Raw genomic sequence first — 24,662 nt, forward strand, 5'->3', positions numbered from 1 at the left:
TATTTTATTTTAAAATGAATTTTTCATTAAGCTCTAGCCGAGTTTCTCAACATTTGATTCGAGCGCTTTTAGCGGTTGCCTCAAGGCGCAAGTTTCACCCTTAAAAATCTTATAAGAAAATTGGGGGAAAAAAATATTATTAAACTATGTAGTATGTTGATAGTTAAAAAAAACGGTCTTGAATCGATTCTTCCAGATATTTTAGAAAAATAATTAAACAAATTAAAACTTGATCTGTTGTAATTGTAACCAATTAATATTTATATATATGAAATTATCGTCTAACTACTACATAACCTGATGAACAATATTTTTTTAATTCACTCGGTTCATGGCAACCGTTCTCCAACTTCTCGGGCATCCCACATTCGCCAGATCACACTCCACTTGGTCTTTTCTTCAGTGCAGCCAAGAGGTTCTTCAAACCTTCTTTTCGAATATTAGAAGTTTTCAAAATTTTTAAATTGGTTATAATTTATCTTTTGAAATATAATTTTAGTGTGCACTAGACTGAGTCGCTTTGGGGTCATTTTTGAATACAAAACTAAAATATGGTTTTTTCAGAATTTTTAAGTAACGTTTACATGAGTAAACTTGAACATTTAGGTTTGTATGGGAAAATTGAATATTTTGTACTGAAAAATCAACATCATTTTTGTTTCTTCTGTTGAACCGGGACGCCTGATGTTTTTGTGCCAATTTATAGATTTTTGAAAGAAAATTTTCCGTTGAACAACTTTTTCGAAGACCGCAACCTCGTATCTTATTAGACAAAATAGTTATTAGCTGTTTAACAGGGGTGTGTCTTTTTGCATTGATAAACAATAAATTCAATTGACTTCACTGTTGGAGCCTCGCGAGATATTGCATGACTACTTTTCATGCTTTACTTCGGGTGGCTCCATCAATGATGTCAATTGAATTTATTGTTAAGAATTTCATAAGATAATTCATAAATTGCCACAACACGCATCAGCCGGCTTGGTTCCACAGAAGAATCAAAAATGATGTTGATTTTTCAGTACAAAATATTCAATTTTTCCATACAAACCTAAAAGTTCAAATTTACTCATGTAATCGTTACTAATAAATTCTGCAAAAAATCATGTATGAGTTTTGGACCGAAACGAAGCTTTTCAGACCCCAGGGTTTAAGAAATTCAAAAATGACCCCAAATCGACTCTGTCTGGTGCACACTAAAATTATATTTCAAACGATAAATTATAACCAATTTAAAAATTTTGAAAACTTCCCATATTCGAAAAGAAGGTTTGAAGAACCTCTTGGCTAAATTGAACTATGATTTTAAAAGGTAGCTGAAAAATTCCTTTGAATTCAGCCATAGTCATGGAATCAAATTCATCCACTGCCTTTGGGAATCACATAACTAACAATTAACTGGCTTTCAAATTTTCTAAGGTGATAAATTTTTTTGAAGAAACACGAGGTATCAAAGAAAAAAAATCATAAGCCGAGAGAGATACAACGGCTCACTGTACAGCTGCTCTTATTTCAAAATAAACAGCATGATTTCAAATGGATTGCCTATATTCGAACATTCTTAAGCCTAATGTCACTTTACCTTATCTTAAGTACGCTACTGCTAAGACGTAAACATGCGGGGTCAAGCTACTCTGCATCTGGTCCGTCTTGTTATTGCCACATCAGTGCTAAAACAGCTGATCCGCTCACTGACTCTATCCATTTTAATTCTCTGCGAAGAAGGATGAACCAAAATAAAACTCGATCAAATCGCAGGACTGTATTGGTGGAGGAGTATGTTTTTCGCCTTTCGTATGCTACGGACAGGCCCCGGCAACGATACAGGATTTGTCTATGTGTCGTGTGACCAACATCTTTTAACTAAGTGTTGGTTTTTTTCCTCCGATTCAGGCTACGTAAAAGTAACGGAAATTTCGCTCAAAGTGATGGCCTTTTTTTCTGGTCATCGCTCCTCATTCTCACTCTAATATGTGTTGTGAGCCTACTTGGGGGCCGTTCAGATACCACGTGGACAGAAAATTGAGATTTTTGACCCCCTCCTCCCCCTCCGTGGACAAGCGTGGACATTTGGCTAACCCCTACCCCCCCTCCTCGGATGTCCACGTGGACACATTTGAATAAGTTTTTATTTTAAACACCTATAATTTGACAGTTAGAAAACACCACTTTTTGCCTTTTTGTTATAGAAATGGTTGATTTTGTGAAACCGAATAAGAATTTCCTGATATAAAAAAATTTAAAAACTTTAAATTTCTAAATTATCATATTTATCACTTGCTTTCAACTACTTATTGTTTAAACTTAAACTGGAAAGGTTTGCCATTTTAAGATTTTGATTTAAACATCTTCATATTTATTCACCTTTAGAAAATATTTTGAAAGTAAGTTTGTCCACGTGGACATGACCCCAACCCCTACCCCCCTCGCCGTGGACAAGCGAGGACATTCCCATACCCCCCTCCCCCCCCTAAGTTGTCCACGTGGTATGTGAACGGCCCCTTGGTCGAAATATTCTACTGAATCAAAGCAATCTAAAGATTCACTTTAATTCCTTTTTTGAAATAAGAATTGAAGGAAATCTTTCGATTGCTTTCATTCAGCCACATTTTCACTTTTTAACTTCAGCAATAGTCCTTAATCCAGTTCCATACTACCAATTTTTCATCCCATTCCCAAAAATCAGGCAAAATCAGGTATATTTTCAAAAATCAGGGAAAATCAATGGCTTCAGGTTGTCAGGCTAAGCCTCGAAAAATCAGGCAATCCCTGAAAAATCAGGCACATTGACATCTCTGGTTGCCGGCGCCTGGTTACGGCACATTCATGCTCTCTCTTCTCTCTCCTCACTAACACACGAACACTTAAACACAAAGACGCTTGCTCGATCCTCGTCACAACAAGCCCGCATGCGAACGCATGCATGCACTTCTTCGCAACACAATACACTTGATACACCAGCACCAGCACACATATCACAAGTCCGATCTTCCTAAGTTCTTCAGCTCACCAGGTGAAAGCACATGCAGATGTTTCTGACTTCGGACGCGTTAGGCTGATGTCATGCTGAAGCAACTAGCAACGCAACGCGTTCACGCGTTCCAATAAGAAAGCGTTGCATCGCATTGGGATGTCATGCAGGCGCGACATGTCGCTTTGAAATTCCCTACAAATCATCACTTCTTTACATCTGATAATGCTTTGAATCGTCTCCTTTCTTTCGGGAACCGTCAAAAACTTATCAGATCATGCTCGGATTGCAAGAATGCCGAAATTTGAACCGAAAAAATTACTTGTTTTTTTTGCGGGAATCAAGAATTTATGAAAATTTTCTTGTCGATTCAGATATTATTCAGTTTATTATCACAAATTTGGACGGATCTTCGAATTATTGTGGTTAAAACCCGAAATCACTGTTTTAAAACGAGAATAAACAATATTCCCATTGGATTTCCTACTTGTCGCGCTACAAAACACCCTGGCATCAGCTTTGTCGCGCTTTCCAATGCGCTCAGCATGACAGGTCTGCGCTTTTTCCATGGAGATCAAATGAGAGCTGGTTTGTCGTGTGAACGCGTTGCGTTGCTAGTTGCTTCAGCATGACATCAGCCTTACGTGCAAAACAACGACGTGTGATGACACTCGAAAACTAATGGGCTCTCTTGCCCGCCTTAATTGAGCTAGAGTAGATGAGAGAGTCGCACGCTCACGGATGTTCGCAATCAGGTTTGCCAACATTTTTTTTTTTTTTTTTTTCAAAAATCAGGGAACTGGTGAAATAAAAATCAGGCTACGACAGTAACGGAAATTCCGATGACCTTTTTTTTGGTCTTCACTTCACATTTTAACTTTAATATGTGTTGTGAGCCTACTTCTTCTTCTTCTTGCATCAAACTTTAATACGTGTTGTGAGCCTACTTGGTTGAATAATTCTACTGAATCAAAGCAATCGAAAGATTCCCTTTTTCAAATAAGAATTCAAGGAAATCTTTTGATTGCTTTGATTCAGCCACATTTTCACTTTTTAACTTCAGCAATGGTACCTAGTCCAGTTCCTTACTACCCATTTTTCATCAAGTTCACAAAAATCAGACAAAATCAGGCATATTTTCAAAAACCAGGGAAATTCAATGGCTTATCAGGTTGTCAGGCTGAGCCTCGGAAAATCAGGCATTCCCTGGAAAATCAGGCACATTGGCATCTCTGTTCGCAATTCGCAATGTATGATTTGTCTGAGAGATTGGACATAATGTTTAGATTCTCGGTGAGACTGCTCCAGATTGCAATCCGAACCAGGGTTGCCAACATTTTTTCTCAAAAATCAGGGAACTGGCGAAATAAAAATCAGGCAAAATCAGGCTACGTTAAAGTAACGGAAATATGGCTCAAAGTGATGACCTTTTTTTTTTTTTTTGGTCATCGCTCCACATTTTCACTCCTATGTGTTGTGAGCCTACTTGGTTGAATAATTCTACTGCATCAAGTAATCGAAAGATTCCATTTAAATCAATTTTTAAAATCGGAAGATTCAGCCACATTTTCACATTTTCACTTCAGCTATGGTACCTACTCCAGTTCCTTACTACCCATTTTTCATGACATTCGCCAAAATCAGGCAAAATCAGGCATATTTTCAAAAATCAGGGAAATTCAATGGCTTATCAGGTTGTCAGGCAGAGCCTCGAAACATCATAAACATCGACATAACATCGACATAAATATTTTGACAAAACAGTTAAAATTCAAATTTTTTGTTGCAAAATGGCAGGAAATGATTCAAAATAGTAATTGAAAAGTGAGGAATGCCACGAAGAAGCACCACAATGGTCTCAGGTTGATAATGTAAAGAATGTATGATTTTTATCAAGTAATGAGTATTATTTCCTACTCTGCAATATTGCGATCTGGCAACCAAAAAAAAGGTCGTCATCGATAAAGATCGCCATCCAGACCTTTTTCAGAATTTTTTTTAAAATCCTCCATAAATATCTGAAAAAAAGTTGGCATCTCTGGTTGTAGCCTCGGATCGCACCAATAAATATAGCTTCCACTTGAACGGGTTATCTGTGTCTAGTTTTCACCCGCAGTTTTAATAATTAGTTCGGAACTCGGCACAGCGTACGTCCGGTCACCAGGACTGTCACGAAAACACTCCACAATATTGCCCGGCTAACGATGCATGATCCCTATGATCCTCTCTCCTTCTTGGTTCCTCTCAGATCTACCAGATGTGGAATTCTCTTGCGAAACTCGAAACTCGATGATGCAACCCAGCTTATCGTATCGCAAAGTTTAAATGAGGTAAGCATTAGAAATTAGCGGTACGGAAGCAGACCCGCTTCACGTAACCGGTCCAGATGAAGCGTTCTGTAATATTCCCCGGCAAGGTTATCTTAGGTGGCAATGCCTAAACGTTTGATTAAAATCGGACAACACAACTGATTTTACAATTTACCTTACTGTTTAGAAACGAAATGGGACAAGAACTTATCACATACATACACGGATTAGAAAGAATATCAAATTCACTTGTGAAATAGAAGATGACATAAAATTTCCTTTCCTGGATGTTCTTGTAAAAAGAAATGAAGGTCTCTTCCAATTCAAAATTTATTGGAAACTTACCTAATACACCCATAGAAGAGGTTGAAAAAATCCAATGCCTTTTTAGCAAATCTCCGCCGAAAATGCGCTGAAAAGTGTAAGGTGTCAAAGGTGATATGATTGGAGAAGCACTACTGGCATAAAGACTCGAGCTCCCAAGCTTAATGATGCATAACCACTACATTCAAGCGAAACAAGAAAAACATTTTACAGGATTTTCCTCCTATTGGCTCCTATTGGCCTATTCCGCTCGCGTTCTTTTCTTATGCCCATTTGGCCGTGATATTGATTACTCATTACTAAGACTTCTAATCATGCATTCCAACATAAGATTGCAGCTGAGGGAGAGAGAGAGAGAGAGAGAGAGAGAGAGAGAGAGAGAGAGAGAGAGAGAGAGAGAGAGAGAGAGAGAGAGAAAAGAACTTCAACTTATCTTCCAAACGGCTAATAAAAATGGATACCAAATCAGTTCCTTCAAGCTATACTAAAGAAAAAAGAAAGATTACTACAACGAAAATTTTTTACCACTTACGTAGATCCATGGTAAAAGATTAGTATCGACTATAGACCCAGTAGATCTCTTCTACAGTTCCGATGAATATTTACATGACTTTAAAAAATTGTGAACATTGGACAAACCAAAAAAAACCTTTGACAATCACTTGACTATATGTAACTAGATCTGATTCAAAAAAAAAGATCCGTCTTGTTAAGCTGATTTCAGCTTTGAATAGTAACCTTCTAAAATTAAATGTAGCAGCCAGAAAACATTGAAAAATTCAACCAAAATTCAGTTGATAAATCAAGGTACGGATAGAAGATAACAAAGGTGAATACCACTGTGAAAAAGGGCTATTTACTGTGGGTCGGGAAAGAAATTTTTAATGGCAAAATTTGTATGATTTGTATCTCTCTCTAAACGCAAGAATAAAATATAAATAAATGTATAGCAATTGCTTTTGATTTTTTTTTACTTTGTTACAAAAATTCTCAATTCAGTTTAATACAAGCGTACAAATGTATATAAAAGTCACTGTTCCCATAGTTTCAAAATTGTATGTTAATGTCAACCAATCGAGACAAGGAAGGCGCATGATTTACAAATTTCCGGCTACCGGGCTATGCCTGAAGAAATAATTCGAACTCATAGGACAGTTCCTATCACAGTGGTTTTCCACCCTCTCGGATGATAGATTGTTTGGTTAGTAGCATTGAATGCATATGCAAAATTTCCCACTCACTTGATGACTTTTCATATAGGTACCAACATTTAAAAATCAATTCGATTCCACAATCGCTAACGCCTAAATTGTTAAAATTGGATGCATACTATTTTGGCCAAAGTGATAAACTTTTTTTATACTAGTTATCGTTTACCTTTATTCCGTAGAACATTCGATTCCTTTTAACTGCTTGTTAAATGGTCGTACCAAATGTTAACAACTCTAACCGACCTGAGGTCGGGTGACTTCACAGCCAAAGGCCAATCCTCCCAGATTTGCTCAGTTTTCCCACCAGGCAGCGCCATAAATCTTATCAGGTTTGGCCAACCGGCAAACCGCTAAGCCGCCTGGAGGGATTCAAACGAACCGTCACATCAGAAAACACAACCGTGTTGCTGGCGACCTTAATTCGAGCTGTGTGGGAGTATAATTTTATTTTTATTTTCTTCCTTAAATAACGAGTTTAGACACGTGTGCAAACGAGACAATTTTCCCTACTTTTCTGGGAGTCAATTTCATAATCGATGAAATATGAATGAAACCGATAAAATTGTCCAATCAATCAATTTCACTAAATCATGACATATTTCAGGTGCCATAAATATTTAATTTCGGAAAAGCAGCGCTACTAAACGCTTCGCAATAAAGAGCCACAATGTTTCGCTTTCGCTATATGACTAAGCCTATGTCACGACCTTAGGCCCAACACAAGCCATATCAAGCCGCCATCCTCCACGTGTTTCACTTAGAGAGAGAGACATATCTGGACAGAGCCATCTGACAGCCTCTGAATCCTCGTTTGATCTATTGCCTTTATGCAAGTGGTGGCCACTGCTGAGTGGCCTCTTCACTCGCCTGGCTAATGAACCCATTCCAATGTGCCAAACAAGCTACATTACAGATGAAGACACGTGTTGATTAAATGGGGCGGGCCGGCGGACACACGTAGGACGTAGCGCTTTGAACGTGATTGTCACATGGTGAGACATCGAGTGGTCCGAACGATGGGGTAACATTTCACTCAATGAGCACCAAGGAGATTTATGTAACCGGTCAAAGGTTCTGCTCCTCCGGTTAAACTTAAAGTTCACCGATTGCCAGCAAAATGAACGATTACATCTTTAAACATAGAGACGATCTATCAGATATTAAAACTAGCTGAAACCAAATGTCTTGTTTTAGAACCAAAATTAATTAATTACGAGTATTGCTGAAGACTAATTGAACATTTTCAATCTTTTAATTTTAAAAATTTTAGGAAACAATAATTCACGAGAAACCTCTTCCTGGTATATTTGAGCTCTCATATTATTTTTCTAGTCTAGGCAACCTAGGCGTGTTTTTAAGTTTGAAGAAAAAAATCTTTGGGGTAATTGCTGCCGTTGCCGTTTCTTGAATAAACCCTGTTAACGTGGTTATGCTTATCACCGTGCCCAAATTCTAACCATCTTTTCTTTACAGAGTCTAAATGAGCTGTCCATTACGTTCATACCGATGTTTTTCTCTTTATCTTTCTAACTTTCATCTTTCCGGATCTTTTCTCATTTTCTGTACCCGTTCTTTGCTACTACTCTTCGGTGTAACTAACTACTTTCATCGGAAACTCATGCATTCATCATACACATACATTGTACAAATTTACGTATACTATCCTCGATGTATCTACATGTGTACCATCAACTGCCCATTGGTGTACGAATCGAAAAATTCTTCCAATCGGTGCGTGTACTCAGAACATCCAACTCCGACTATCAGTACACCACAGGCAGTTTCAGTAGGACAGCCTCTACTCATACTACTAGCTCTAGTACCACCTCTTCTACTACTACTACTACTACTCCATCAACTACTACCACCACTACACAAACCAGTTCTAGTACTACTGCTCAGCAAACAAGCTTGAGTCCTGCGAGCAGTTTACAAACTGGCCAGTTACTCAACATCTCTAACAACTACATCAACAATACCAGTAGTAGTTTGAATAACAACAGTGGCGCAGCTAGTGCGCCCGATCGACTGATCGAACAACAACCCTCGATCGCGGGTGGTTCCACGCCCACACTGTCCTTACCTTCGTCTCGTCTCTGCAGCAATCAGTCGCAGGCGGATCGGGACCGGGAACGGCAACGGATGGAGTTCTACGCGACGTACGACGTGATGACCGGGGTCCGGATAGCGGCCACCCTCGGGGGGTTCTTCGGCCTGATGGTGTTCCTGGTGATCTACAAAAGTCGCAGCCGGTCGACGGCCAAGGCGTTGAAGGTGAGTAACGTTTGTCGAAACCATTGAGATACAATTTTTTAACGAATATTTTGCCCTAGTTGAATATACTCTCTGGAGTCATCAGGTCAATAACTTTATTACAGGTTAAGCCAAGCTCAGTTTCTTTTTGATTGGTCATTATGCTATTGAGCCTACCTTTCTTCTAAACTTTTGTGCAAATGATAAAAATTTCAATAAAAAACTAGTATTTCTCTTAACATTATTTTATAGGTAGGTATGTATGCACTCTCTGGAGCCACCACTTACCGGTTTTTATAAATAAATTCATACAGCGGACACAGGGGAAAACGATGCAAAAAGGTGATCAAAATTATTTACGACAAAACAAAGCGTTTAAGACCTAGTGTCTTTAGGACATTTAATTAACATTACAAGAACTTCAAAATGAGCTTTTGATAAGAGTGATTAAATCACCTAGTAGTGAGATAGAAAAAATATTTTAATAAAATTCACATTTTAAAGCTGTAATATTTTCAGCAAGTTTTTGGGTTGTAAAAAGTGTAGTAATTTTGTTGAAGACGTCATCATCGTAGAAACAATCCATAAAAAGTAAGAAAGGTTCGAAATTAATTTTTTTTTTTTTCAAAATTTTCAGTTTTCCAACGATATTTTTTCAGACAGAGCTTAAACATGCAAGGTACCAAGAGTTTTAAGTCACTTAAAATACTTAAAAAAATATCAAGACTGAAACGAGATATGCATCCTTATTCTTGTTTACGGCGTATTTGTCGTTTGTTCAAATGGATACTTTCGGTCGAATTCGGAAAAACTATTCTTGTCTTATTTGAAGGAAAACAAGAATACAAAATTGCAAAACTATCGAACGAATGTCATTCGATCGAAAACGAGAATACGGATGATATTCAAAAAACTTTGAAAAACTGTTTTCCAACAACTGTATCTTTCTAGTTCGATTGAGTTCGGTTAATGTTTTGGTTGCATTATAATCAGTAAATCAGGTAGTTTTTACTTTTATAAAAAAAAAACAATAATTTTCAACGTTAATTTTTTTATTAAGCTTCGTGATTGATTTAAACTAACTGGCAATAAGCAACGGTTTTGTTTGGGTTAAAACTTTATCCACATCCTTCTCTCGCACGCGTTTTACTTTGTTTAATCTCAGCAGAAAAGGACATCTGAACGGCCAAAGATAGAATTTCAAATATCGAGCGTTGTTTTTATTTTTTATCTTTCCGTTTGTTACTAAATATTCTTATTCGTTTATTCTCATTTCAATAATTTCACATTTTCTTTTATCTGAAATAAAAATGTAAATAAATTTGTACTCTTAATTTGCCCAACTCAAATATTGAATTTATTTTTATAAATAGAGCAGTTTAAATCCATTCGTTAGGAACTAAAATGATCATTTTAAAGTAAACTTGAATTTTGCCCTAAAACCATTGAAAATCACTAACTTAAATCAATCATAAATCTTCAAAGAAAACGTTTTAACGTTCAAATCATGGCCGTAGGAACGGGGGGGGTTTTGGGGGTTAAACCCCCCCCCCCCCCCATGAGGGTCCAAAAAAGGAAGCGAGGTATTCTACTATACACTCAAAATTTTAAATTCATAATCAATTTATGATATTAATAGAGCAAAGATATTCAAGAGTAATTATCTGAACTAAAAACTAATACAAAAACCTCAAAAACCCATTTCAAGTTCAAGATTTTGCTACAGTTTTTAAAAATTTTCTCACTTGTTCATAGAATAAGGTTGTCAGAATTTTTTTCGGCACGTATCTGGGCTGTTTTATATAAAAACCTGGCAAATTACGGGTATTTGATTTCAAACTTGTCGATCAAATCCAGGCAAAACCGGGCAATTTTGGTCAAAACCTAGGAATTGCTCATCAAAAATCTAGAAAAAAAAACTAAGAAACTGCAAAAATTTTGGACGCATAAATAAAAAACAATTATAACACAAATTTCATTTGAGAATAAGAATAAGAACAAATCCATTTTTTTTCCTATAACCAAAATTCTACATATTTTCGTATTTCTGATTTTGTATCAAGTTTAGGATTCGTGATTTTCAGTTCGAATAATCATAAGAAATTAGGAATGGAAAGCTGCTTTGAAATCCTTGTTGAATCATGGGGCTTATTCTGCGACTCGAGTGACGTGACTTACGAAATTTCAAATGGCTTTGCGAGGCTCTCTAGCCTCGAAATTTTTGTTTGGATGAGCTGTTTTTGGTCTTCAGAGCTCATCAAGGACTATAAAAATCGCTCACTCATCGAAACGCACATGAGAATGCTTCGCCGCCGGCTCGCTATTCGTTTGTGCTCAATACAATCACGAATAGCAACACAAACGATTCTACGATGGCAGTTTCTTTGTTGCTCGTTTTACAAAATATTCATGAGCGAGTCTGAGCAACGGGATCACGAGAGACTCGTATTTGCTTCGTGAAAATTTAGATACCAAGCTTGCTGTTTGTTTAGAGGAGTAAGTACGTCAGTTCAAAAGAAAAAGAAAAAGGAATCTTTCGGCTCCGTACCGTACCATCCGGGCACCGATCGTTTGAAGATTGGCTTGCCCTACACAAGTGTACACTGTTGCTGTTGATGTTATTGATGTTCCCTCAAGCTTGTAGCTTCAAAAAGTGACGCACATTCTTCCGTAGGAAGAAATAATAACACCACTAGCATGAAGGAAATGTATTCTTTTGGCTCGGCATTTTTGCCTGAAAAGAATAATAACATCACTAACATGGATTGACTCTACCGATCGTATGCACACTGTTCTTCTTTTTTTCAATTCCTGTTGGCCAACGCTGTTGAAAGCCAACACGGCTTGGCGTCAGTAGGGGAAAAGTTCATATAACGCCCCATGTGGCTAATACGCGCCACCTTTGTTTTGAAGAATCTGAAACATTTGAAGCCTGCAAAATATTACCAACTTGTTCTAAATGCTGTGATAGGTCATGGCAAGTATGAATTTTTCCTTAAAATGCCCCTGTGTCGTGATAATTTCACAATTTAGGTTTTTCGTCATTTTGATCTAAATTTTAAAACACTTTCAATAAGGTGTCACCAAGCAGAGAAAAACGAATAAGACAATATTTTCTGACACATCGATAGAGGAGAATCTAAACTATGATTTTATGCTAAAAAATCATACTGAACTCGCAAAGGTATGCTTTTTATGGGTATGTTCTATCACGGCCCATGCGCTCTTTATAACGCGCCAATCGTAGTAGGCTGAAAATAGCATTAATTTTTCAAAAAGGCCAATTTTCATTGAAAATGAACAAAAAGTCTAAAACCATATTTTAAACGTTAGTTCAGCCCAAAAAATCTACTTTTCATTTTTTTCAAAATTTTGATTAGTCCATTTTGATTTTCTTTTCAGTCAAAGTGTCTGTAAGTATTGGTGTGTTTTTGGTCTTCGGCTGCTTTCGGGTGTGTTCGGCTGCTAGGCGCATATTGAATACACAGCGGCGCGTATTTGCAACACAGTTTTGTTATGTGGCTTTGAATATTGTTTTTAAAAATCAAGTTTTTGAAGCAACTATAACAATTTGAGTAATAAAATATCATAGGCATTTGTAGAAAACATTTTTCTTCGACGATTGCACCAATTTTCAACACAATTTGTACGTGGAATACAAAGAAAATCAGCGATTCGCTTCGGTGGCGCATAATAGGGCATGTTCCCCTACCTATTGTTGCTGTTAGTGTTTTTTTAAGCTCAAGCTTCGCAAAGGGACGAAGATTTTTCCACGGGAAGAAATAATATCATTACTAACACGGTTCATGAGCGGGTTGGTAAAAATTTTCACGAACCAGCTCGCTGCTACGCAATCGTCGGGTTGATGCTCAACTTTGTGTGCGAAGAGGGAAGCAAAATAAAAAGGAATCAGAAACCTTGTTCGTGTTTTCGTTTTGGTCGGGATTGATTCGTGAGAACAGGAGATTCTCGCTCACACCTCATTCGCGTTCCACGACATTCTTATGAGCAAAAATCGGAGCGATGCAGGTTCCGTCGCTCGTATGAATGAGTTTTTCAATCCTTGGAGCTCATCAATACAAAAATTTCTTTTCTGAAGCATTTTCTGAAGTCAGGACGAAGACGTGAAATTTCGTGAGTCACAGAATAAACCCTCATGTTTTTCGAAAATCAAAGCATTTTCAATATTTTGATAAAAGTTTGCCGAATATGGAAAAAGAAGAAATTTGTTTTATATTCAAATTCGAAGTTTTTTAACTTTATTCGAACACAAAATTTAAACATTTAAAGCTTCTAAGTGGCGATCCAAAACTGAAAACCATATTCTGATTCACCATCCGAAATTCACATTTTAAATCGGATTCACAAAACATATTAAAAATAAATATTGAAATAATGAATGAAGATTAAACCAGCACTACAGAACTTAAATAAATGATTCATGAAAATAAGTTCTGGAATTGAGATTCGGCATTCGTATTTTTTGTACATTTCGGAAATCGTAAAGAAATTCGGAAACAGATTCAAAGTTCAATTTTTGAATTCAGGTTTAGGATTCAGATATAAAATTCAGAAAAAGATTTAGCTTGTGAATGAATTTTTCAATCAACATAAAATTGTTGAAAAATTCATGAGAACATAATCTTAAAAATCAATTCAATTTCCAAATTTCAAAGTTTTTAATCAGAATGAGTTTGTACACACAATTCAGCTGAAAATCACAAATATAAAGTAGAATTTAACTTTCTAAGTTTTGATTCATGCAAAATATCCCAAATTAAATTTAAAAAAAATCATCTACAAGATTTTTAGTATAAAACTGATTCTTTATGAAAAATATTTTCTGTTTAAGAAACATGTTCGTGATCTTCATCAAAAAAATCTGCACATTTTTGTTTAGTTTTTAGGTGTATTGCTTAACATTATTAATATTGCAGCTTTTTTAAAAGCCAAATTTAAAACTAAAATCATGAATTCAGGTCAAGTTTTCATCAAGCAAATTTGATTCCAAATTTGTTTTATCTCTTACAGTTTTTTTGTTGGAAAATTTTATTTATTTTCATCAAAGGATAGAATCTTGGAATTCGTAAAAGAGTTAAGAAGATTGGGCTTGTTTGATTTGAGAACAGAATAACATTTTTTAAGAAATTGAAGGCTACCTTAAAAAGAACTTATCTTATGCTCAAACCAAATACCTTTGATCTACCAGACTTTTAAAGAAATTCAAAAATTGTCACCGCCGAGGAAAGCAAATTTCATATATTGCTTCTATTCTAGAGGTTTCATTAAAAAAAATTTAGCTCACCCTTTAGACTAAGGACCACTTTTTTAAAGTTACTTTTTTAAGGTTTTATTAATGACACTTCACCATCCTTGTGGCATTCTTGTCTTCTATTAAGTTACAATTTCATACGAAAACTATCAATGAGTACTTATAAATGAATAATCATATAGTTACAAACATTATTTGTTTTTAATTTTTTTTATTCGTGTGTTGTTAGACAAAAAATCATAGAAAAAAAATTTGTCACCAAAACCCCCCCCATGAGTCGGTTCTTCCTACGGCCCTGGTTCAAATCTATAAATTTTTATAAACGTAAAATCAGCCTGACTATAATGCAATCAAAATATTAACCGAATTTTTCCGAGCTAGGAAGATACAGTTGTTTGAAAACAGCTATTTTTTTTAGTTTATTGAATGTATCTCGTTTCAGTCTAAATATTGTTACAATTAATGTTCTGCAAAATTGTTCCATTTTAAGTGCCTTAAAACTCTTTCAAACATACCTTGCATTTATAAGCTCTGTCTGGCAAAATATCGATGAAAAACTTAAAATTAAAAAAAAAAATTTTGAACTTTTCTAAGTTAGCTTCTACGATATTGATGTCTTCAAGAAAATTACTACACTTTTTACAATCCAAAAACTAGGCGATTCAATCACTTTTATTAAAAGCTCATTTTAAAGTACTTGTAATGAAGGTAAAATGTCCTGAAGACACTTTAGATCTAAAACGTTTGTTTTGGCGTAAACAATTTTTGTAACGATTTCTCCTGTGTGCACCGTACCAATCCTGAAAAGAAAAAAAGTTTCTCTTTTGTTGAACTTATCATTAAAAGCTATGCTTTTTTGTAAGAACTTTACTTTATTTCCAAAACTATCCACAGATAGAATGTCCGAAAAATATAAATAGAAACGAATAAATACACACACATCTGATACTCGAAGTTCTAAAAATTGGATACTTATAGATCTATATTTTATTGAAATTGCAAAACTAAAGCAAGAAAGAAAGAAAGTACTCTGAGTTTTCCTTTTACATCGATTGACAAAAATGTCTTCATTCTTTGACAACAAATATCTTAAAAAGCCAGAAAGGTGTTATTCTTTTCTAAAATATCATTCAAATTGATGTTATTTGACCAAATTTATCTGAATGGCGAATAGTTTTTCCTGAAACTTCCCTCCTTTACATTCGATTCAGATCTTAAAAACAGTGTTACCTAGGCAATGGTTTAGAATAAGCTAGCCAGATTGCACGGATTAATCCAGACTTGCACAGATATTTGCTACAAAATTTGGGAAAAGTCCAGCCCGGCTCAGTTGTGCGATTAAAATAGCCTGGATTATGCCAGGATTTATTTACTTCATTTGCAAAAAATCGAACAAAAATTCGAACAAAAAAAAACCCAAATTGAGGTATTATAATATTGACAGCAAAATTTTTACGAAAAAAAAAATGCTGATGTGTTTCACTGATAACTGATCCTTTTTTTAGTTTTTTTCCAATATTTTGAAAAGGGATTGGTTTTTTTTTGTAACACTTAAACAGTTTAAAATACTTACTGAGGTAAGGAGTATAAAGCATAATTTTTGATAGCAGAATATTCAAACGACATTAGTGGCTATAACTAAATGTTTGTTACAAAACCAGATTTCATTTTTGGGGTAACTTTGATCACTATGGTTTTAAAATATGTCAACATCTTAAGAACTATTGTATGGATTCCAATTAGCTCAGAAAGCCTAAAACATCAGTAACAGTAATTTTTTGTTTGGATTCAATTGAATTTTTCAACGTTTTCTTTCAAAATCAAATTCTCAGGGTTGCTAGCGATTTTTTGTTTGGAAATTCCAAAGCTTTTCCCGGGTTTTCCCAGGTTTTTTCCCGGTTATAAATGATGAGTTTTCCGGTATTTATTATACTCGTTTTTGATTTAAAATCATGGTGAATAAAATAAAATCAATATATCAAATTTTCAATAATTGTATCCCAAAACTTGTTAACCGATTAGAAATCATGGCAAACTCTTCGGTGTCTTGTAACACGTAATCTTTTCGTTTCAAATTTACAGGTTTTCATGATTTTTTTAAAACAAATCTAACGAATTGGGCATCTATTCGTTGTTTTGCTCCACAATTTCAACAATTTTGCAAAAAAAAAGTCCGGTTTAATTGATCTTAAAACTTCAGCCAATATAAATTTTCTAGAGTTTCTATAGAGTTCCAGAAAAAAAAGTATAATTTATTTAGAAATATTTTAACAATACATCGAAACATACTTTAAAATCAACTTGAATGGGGATTTGTCTTGCAAAACTTAAAATCATCAGATTTTAAGTTCAGATCAGTTTTTTTTTAAATCTAGTTATATTTTTTTCTTCAAATCCAAAGATATGTTTTGAAAAAATGTTTTTTTTTAAACAAATAGTCATTTGAACTAAAAATACGTGAAAATATAGAAACCGTGTATAAAACAGGGCTGAGGTTTAATTGTTTGAGTGTAAGATATTATTTTTATCAGGGTTAAGACCTTAGATTTCGGAAACTTTAAGCAACAGCTTAATGTAGAATGAATTAAGACTTAACACTTGCGATATAATGCTTCTTTCCTCAGGCCAATTCTAACGAAATACACAACAACAATAACATTGAAAAATCAATTTTTTTCTGATGAAAAAGAGTTGTCACTTTGCTTAAAAACGTCTCACGCTGCCAAATTATTTGCCATTTGCATAAAATAATTTTATGAAATATGTACATATATCGAACACGGAATAATTTTTGCGAGAAACCTCTATAGTGAGAGAAAACAACAAGTCTCAAGATTTGCAAAACACAAAAACTCTTCAAGTGAGAGCTAGAGTCGTTTTCCTGACTAGACCAAGGAAATTAGAGAAAATAACACTTTTGTACCATATTGAAACTTAGATACTCGGAAAACTTCGAACTGGTGTCAGGTGGATTTTTATATTTCTAGGTCACTTTAATTCATTTGTATGTTGCTGACCCTCTATAAAAGAGAACCTGGTCAAGTTAGAAACTTCTTTAAGAGAGAAAAAAAGTTCAGTTTTGTGTTTAGTTTTGTCGATAATAGTTTCATTATCAATTTTGAGATCATTTGAGTTATGCTTGCAAGTGTAGCACACTTGCGGAGAGCGAAAAAATGAGATAACTCATATTTCTCCGCAATCATTTAAAAAAGTGATAACATAAACGCTTATTTTGCAAATGAACGAAAATAAGCGTTTATGAGATGAATTAGGTATATCGAGACTCTCAAAAATACCCTTAAATTTTAAAATAATTCTAAAAATATTTTTGAAACTTATTGAAAAAATCTCAAAAATGTCAATTTTCTCGGTGAGGTGCCAAAATTCCCTGTTTTTTCCCGGTTTCCCGGTGACGTGATGAAATTCCAAAGTTTTTCCCGGTTTTCTCGGTTCGATAGCAACCCTGATAATTCACTCAAAAGATGGACAATGTTGCTGCATACATTTAGGGGCAAAAATTATGAACATTTCTCAATATTTTTTTACTTCAAAAACAAATGAAGTTTTACCATCATTTAAGTCCCTAGGTTCTCTCACTGTTTCAATGTTCTTTTATTATTAAAACTTAACCATTTGATGGGGTTTTTAGTCATTCGTTCTATACAGGCTTTCTCATAGAAAATATAGAGCTGTTTGTTTGTAAGTCTTCGAAAAAACAGATATTTTAAAACGTTAAATCTACATTTCAAGTAATATAAAAAAAAATCTCCAACTACAAACCAAATTTAGAGTATTTGAAACTCAATTTATAAGCTTTCAAACGTAGAAATCAGTATTCAGATATTTCAACTTCAGATTTAGTTAGTGATGATTTTTTTTTTTTTTTTTTTGTAACATCTTTATTTGAAACGGCTCATTTAGTGATGATTATCTGTAAAAATTTCATATTGATAAATGTTAACCCGGTGATCAAAGTTCCCCCAGTTCACGGTATTTCTTCTTGATTTTTAATTAAATTATTGCTTGTTTTGGACAAACTTTCCCGAGAATTGGTCGGATTTTCAGATGCCAAATTTGAAATCAAATGCCTGAATATTGTCAGGTTTTTGGATAAAGTTCTGGAAAAACTCTGTCAACCTAAGTTTAGACTGACCATAATAAAAAAAATATACATTCGTATCGATGATACGCGCTCCATCGTGTAAAATACTATGAGCTACCATGAGGCGAATTTTTTTTCCGAAAATGATGGATTTTGCACAAAAGCTTTAGCTCTATGCAAAACTGTCAACGGCAACTATTTTTCTAACTTTTTATAAGCTCTAGTTTCGTCTGTTGTCCCCAAAAAAAATCGAATTTAATCTATATCAAACAGGAGGGAGGCTCGCGCATCTGTTTGTATGTTTGGAATAGACTTTTTACTAAACGGAATCAAAAAACCTAAACCTAACCTAAAAACCTAAAACCTGCTCCAATTGGAACGGAGGTGGTTGTAGAATACTTTTAATAACGGATTTTCACCTTGTATTGAAATGTTGTGTAATTGGAATATGGAATATGGAACATTTGAGTGCCATTGAATTTTGACCCGGATTGGCATTTTGAAACGAGGAAATGCATCTTTAAAAAACTTACTCGAATTAAAAGTTTTTTCAAATGATGATGCTCAGTAAAACACTTTTGTAGACGTTTTTCAAAAATTGAAGTGGGATGGTTGACCTACAGTTTTTAAATCCATTACAGATATTTTAGAAACAAATTGGACGGTAACATTTTGTTCTATTGATGGATCTCAAGTGGAATATTTATTTTGTTTTTTTACTACAGTTTTTTTTACAAGAGCTGATGGAAAAAAAATATTGAACAAATGATTCGAATCCAGTACCAAAAATGCTGCTCCCTAGTGTAATTCATCAAAAAATTGAGTAAGTACAAAATCTGGAAAACTGGTGAAGGCACTAGATCGCTATAGTGGCTCCAGAGAGTTCCAGTAGATGGTAAAAATTAATTCATGTACTGATCGTCGTTTAATATTCCACTTCATAAATTTTTCATGATTTCAACAAAATTTCGAAATAATTAACTTTGTAACTTTGTGGGATCTTTTTCCTATTATCTTAGAGTGCACAAAGCCAAAATGGTTTAGATCCTCAAACCATATCGATCTTCAATACAAAAACTTGGCTGAGTTTGCCAGTCTAAACATACAAAGTTTTGTTTACAAAATTAACTAAAAATCTCTGTTTTTCAATGGTTGTATAATTTTGGTTTCCCGAAGAAAAAGTTCGAATAAATTTGAAAAAATACCATTCAGAAGAACGTGATAGTGAGATACACGATCGCCATAAACCAATATGATTTGAGATTTAAATAAACATGTGTACTAGTCGAAGTCATCAGACAAATCTAAAGTCTTTATTTGTTTATTGATCATTTCTTGAATACTTTCTTGATTGGTTCTTCCATCTCATACCAACTAAAGGATCCTTGATATCATGAAAAATTTTGAATGAATTAAGAAGGTATGAGAAACGTTCAAATGATTCATAACTGTTAGAAAAAAAATTACATTAGGCAGCATTTTAGGATCTACAATAACCTACACAGAATCCTTGTACACGATTTACCTAAGGTTGCCAGAATTATTTCAGCACGTTTCAGAAAAAGCGTTCATGTTAATTTTCATAAAACTCGCTCGAATAATTTCGTTTAAGATGCATAAACACAAAATTTTAACAAGACAATTTGTTCTGTTTGTGTTTGATTTGCCAAATAAAGAGAATAAATTCGGGCAACATCCGGGCATTTTTCAATTAAATCCGGATTAACCGGGCCGGACTTTTCCCAAATTTTGTTTCAAATATCCGGACAAGCACAGATGCAACCGGGCAATCTGGCAACCTTAGATTAACCAATCATGACCTTCGATGGCAGTTCGAGCAGTTTTAAACATTTTCTATTCAAAATTAAGTTTAAGCTGTACAAAAAGAGTTTTTCCAGTTAAACTGAATCTAAAGAATTAAAAGAACAACTTTGGGAATAATGAAAAATAACAAATGCAAGTTGAAATTTCATATAGATAAATGACTTTTAGATTTTTTATTGTACAACTGTACATCCATTGAATATTTTCAAAAAATTGGAGCATAAATTTATTGACTATAAAAAGTAATTTTCTACTATGATTAAAAAAATCCCCTTAATATTGTTTGAATTGCCAATTCAACAGCTCTAGAGTTGAAAAACCTATAACTTCACACATAAATAGTGGCATTTTTTTACTAAAAGACTATTTTCTTTCGTCTTTGACCTGCACTCGTTAGACCAAACCAGTTATCGAAGAAATCAACGAAACGATTGCACTGCTAAGCGACGAGGTAAAGGCATTTCTTATAAAAGTTGATAGAATTCCATTCTTCTCACAAGGCAACAGCACTGTAAACAACTTACAATCAAAATGAATGAATCAAAATGATAGAATTATTTAATAGATGACCTAAAATCCCAAAGAAATAAATTATAACCCTTTTCCAAAAACTCATTCACAATCCCCTGAACAAACTAAACATAGAAAATAATGTCAAAAGTTTTAAAAGAACCCTTAATGCTTCTGATACACAAAAGCAGCGAAAAAGGTCACCAGTCACTATAGAAAATTTAGCACCGGCAGCTTTCCCATCAGCGAAACTAGAGATTCCAACACACCAAAAAACATTTCCTGTACATTTTCTGCCAATACGATAGTTCACAGACAGCAGCACCATTTTGAAAGGTCATATTCACCCCTCCAAGTCGATGCTCCAGCACTTCCGCCCTCAACGTTCGACGATGATTTTACATCCGGACAATTTCATCCATCCATCCGTTCGAATTGGCCATCCATCCTTGGGGGCAGCAAGCAAAACTTCCGCTTTTTTCACTTGTCGTTACAGCCCCAAACAAAACAACACCAAACTACCGACCTGCGACAGAGTTTTGAGAGAAAAAAAATGGAGCAAAAACACAACATCGACAAGGTGAATAAAAGCACCGGAGCAGAGGAGACATCAAACATCGAACAGCCAAGCCAAACCAGGAAGCAACGCGATGAGGATTATGAATTTCTTCCGTTTCAAAACCGTCTGACAACAGACCATCATCACCGGCTTCGAGCGTTTTTATTCATGTCTGATCAACCGTCAACCATTAGGGTGACAGACAGCCAATCTCAACCGATTGAATTTCACAAGAGGATATCCTCGAAAATAGTTTCCGTTAGAAAAAAAACATAGCAGATATCGTACTTGAACTGTTAGAAGTTATACCACAGAGAACAGACGTACAAACTGGAACAAAAAATCTTCAAGAAAAAGTGTGTAAATTTCAAATGCAAAGTGCCCAGTTCTCAAAAAAGCGTAATCGTATATGAGCTCAAACAAATGCCTCACTAAAGTTTTAATAGACGGCTGTAATTTATCTCTAGATAATTTTTTTGACTGCACAAAATTTCACTTCCTTTATTTTTGCATCACTAAGGCAGTCATTATAACTTACTGCTTTGGATTGAGCTTTTGCATTTTTGAACGTTTATCGGACTTGGAGGTCGCGGAACGGCAATCTTAGACATCTCAAAAAGGGTTAATTTCAAGTGTTACTTTTTGTAAAGAGTGTCCCAATAGACTGAGTCGATTTGGGGTCATTTTTGAATTTCTCAAACCCTGGGGTCTCAAAAGCTTCGTCTTGGTCCAAAACTCATCCATGATTTTTTGTAGAATTTCTAAGTAACGTTTACATGAGTAAATTTGAAGTTTTAGGTTTGTATAGCAAAATTGAATATTTTGTACTGAAAAATCAACATAGTTTTTGTTTCTTCTGTGGAACCGAGCCAGATGTCAGTTTTTTTTGCCAATTTATAAATTTACTAAAGAAAATTTTCCGCTGAACAACTTTATCGATGACTGAAACTTAGTATCTTATTAGGCAAAAAAGTTATTAGGTGTTTATTAGGTAAGTCTTTTCGCATTGATAAACAATAAATTCAATTGACATCCCTGCAGGGCGCCTAGCGAAGTATTGCATGACTTCTTTTCTTGCAATACTTTGCAAGACTCTAGCAGTGATGTAAATTGAATTTATTGTTTATCAGTGCGAAAAGACATACCTCTGTTAAACACCTAAAAACTTTTTTGCCTAATAAGATACGAAGTTACGGTCTTCGACAAAGTTGTTCAGTGGAAAATTTCCTTTGGGAAATTTATAAATTGGCACAAAAACTGACAGCTGGCTCAGTTCCACAGAAGAAACAAAAACGATGTTCATTTTCCAGTACAAAATATTCAATTTTGCCATACATACCTAAAACTTGAAATTTACTCATGTTTAACATTACTTTAAAATTCCACAAAAAATCATGGATGAGATTGGACCAAGACGAAGCTTTTTAGACCTCAGGGTTTGAGAAATTCAAAAATGACCCCAAATCGACTCAGTCTAAAGCTTAGTTCTTTTAGAAATGGGACACTTTCATTTGCTAATAGCTCGTTAACTAGTCATTGAATATTGAAAATTTTGACAGCATTTTGTTGCCTGTAAAAAGTACTATTCGCCCTATTTTTTTCAAAATTTAAAATTTACGCGTTTTTGAGATATGTACGATGCAAGAGAAAAAGAAAAAAATAATTTTGCACAGTTTCCTTGAAAATACGTCATTATCAAATTGATAGCTGACAACACCGTTGATTATTCAAAGAATTACTGAGTTTTTGTGGTGGATAAGTATGCAAACACTGTCAATAATGTCCACAAAGTTAAAATCAAGCATTGGAGAGAAGCACATGATCGGCAACAACGGTTAAGGATCATCAAGGAAGTCAAGTCTCATACCAGCATTTTTAATTTTCAATAAACGAAAAACTTAGGGTAGATCGCTGAAATGTCCAAAACAATTTTCTCCGATAAGCTGAAAGTGTTGCCTAGTGATGACTCATTGAAATCCAACCTCAAACAACCATTTTTTGATAGTTCCAAAACTCTTAAGCTGTAAAACCGGTACCGAAAAAAAAACGTTCAAAAATGTGGTCAAAAATAATATAATTTGATCATTTCGAAACAACTGTATCCACTAAAATGCTTCCAGTTTCCAGTTTCCAGAGAAGTATTGGACCAAAAAGTATCAGAAATTGAAGAAGGAGGGTGAAGCTACCTAAAATATAGATTTTACGAAGTATAAGTTGGAGAAACTGATCAATACCATGGCTGAAAAAAGTGTGCGCCGGCCAATGGGAGATACCAAGAATAAAGTAGAAATTTCTTTAGCAAAAAACGGTAAATATTTTTTTTCAAATTTTTTCATGAAAGATAATAACATTACCTTCTTTTTCTTCATAGAAAGTATTTCGTTCAAACGAATGGTTTTTTAGATACAGGCATTCGTAACTGTCCCATTTCTAAAAGAACTAAGCTTTAGTGTCCCACATCAAATTTCATCACTTTGCAAACGCTGTTAAAAATTACTCGTTGAGTAATTTTGTTTGAAAATTTGCATAATGATAGCTGAAAGTGTGTAATTTACAAAGTATATTTTATTTTTTTAAATTGCTTATAACAAGAACCAATCAAGGAGCAATGAGGCAAATTTAATGTGTGCAAATATTCACAAAATTAACATTACTTCCTAAAAAAGCGATGTTGGAAAATAACTTGTAGTTTTACTGTAAAGTTGAGACTAAAACTGTTTTCCAACTTTTTTTCATTTTTGATAATATTTCATCAGATTATTGATAAAATTAGGCATAAATATAATTTTTACTGCATTTAATTATATATAACTAGTATTTGAAAGTGATTTTAGAAAACTTCGAAAACACAATTCGCAGAAAACCGGTTTGCAGTTTTGGCTCCATCAGCTAAACTATTGGACCGATTTTCATCACAAATTTTAAAATCGACTTAATAGCTACTTTTGTAGTTAATTTTTTAAGGCTTCATCAGAATGTTGCTAAATTCGAAATGGACCGACAGTGATGTTTGTTTTAAAGGAAAACTCGAGTTACTGTAAATATTACTAATCTCACCTAATAAGCACTCTGCTGCTGGATTTGCATTCTTTGGTCAGTTGAAAGTTCAAAACAAGCTGTAAAGTGGTCTTCTGCACCATTTCGATTTATTTTTATTTCGTTTCACTATTCAAAGGATGCCCTAAAGCAGGGGTGAGCAACCTTTTGAAACAACGGGCCACTTTTAATTTGAAATTCTTCCGCATTAACAAAAAAAAAACAGGTAGTTATCACTAAATCGTGACCATTTTTCGATAATTTAAATGTTGTACTTGATTTGAAATGTTA

General features: G+C 34.5%; 1 protein-coding gene across 1 annotated transcript in view; it reads left to right on the forward strand.

The window, feature by feature from the left end:
• Positions 1-24,662, forward strand: part of LOC129741536 (serine-rich adhesin for platelets-like) — a 495,158-nt gene that overhangs the window by 462,014 nt on the left and 8,482 nt on the right. The window contains exon 3 of the mRNA XM_055733276.1: positions 8,918-9,089. Within this exon, the coding sequence (XP_055589251.1) occupies positions 8,918-9,089 (172 nt within the window). The remainder of the gene's footprint in view (positions 1-8,917; positions 9,090-24,662) is intronic.

Source organism: Uranotaenia lowii, chromosome 2 (assembly GCF_029784155.1).
Source record: "Uranotaenia lowii strain MFRU-FL chromosome 2, ASM2978415v1, whole genome shotgun sequence".
Lineage (NCBI taxonomy): Eukaryota > Metazoa > Arthropoda > Insecta > Diptera > Culicidae > Uranotaenia > Uranotaenia lowii.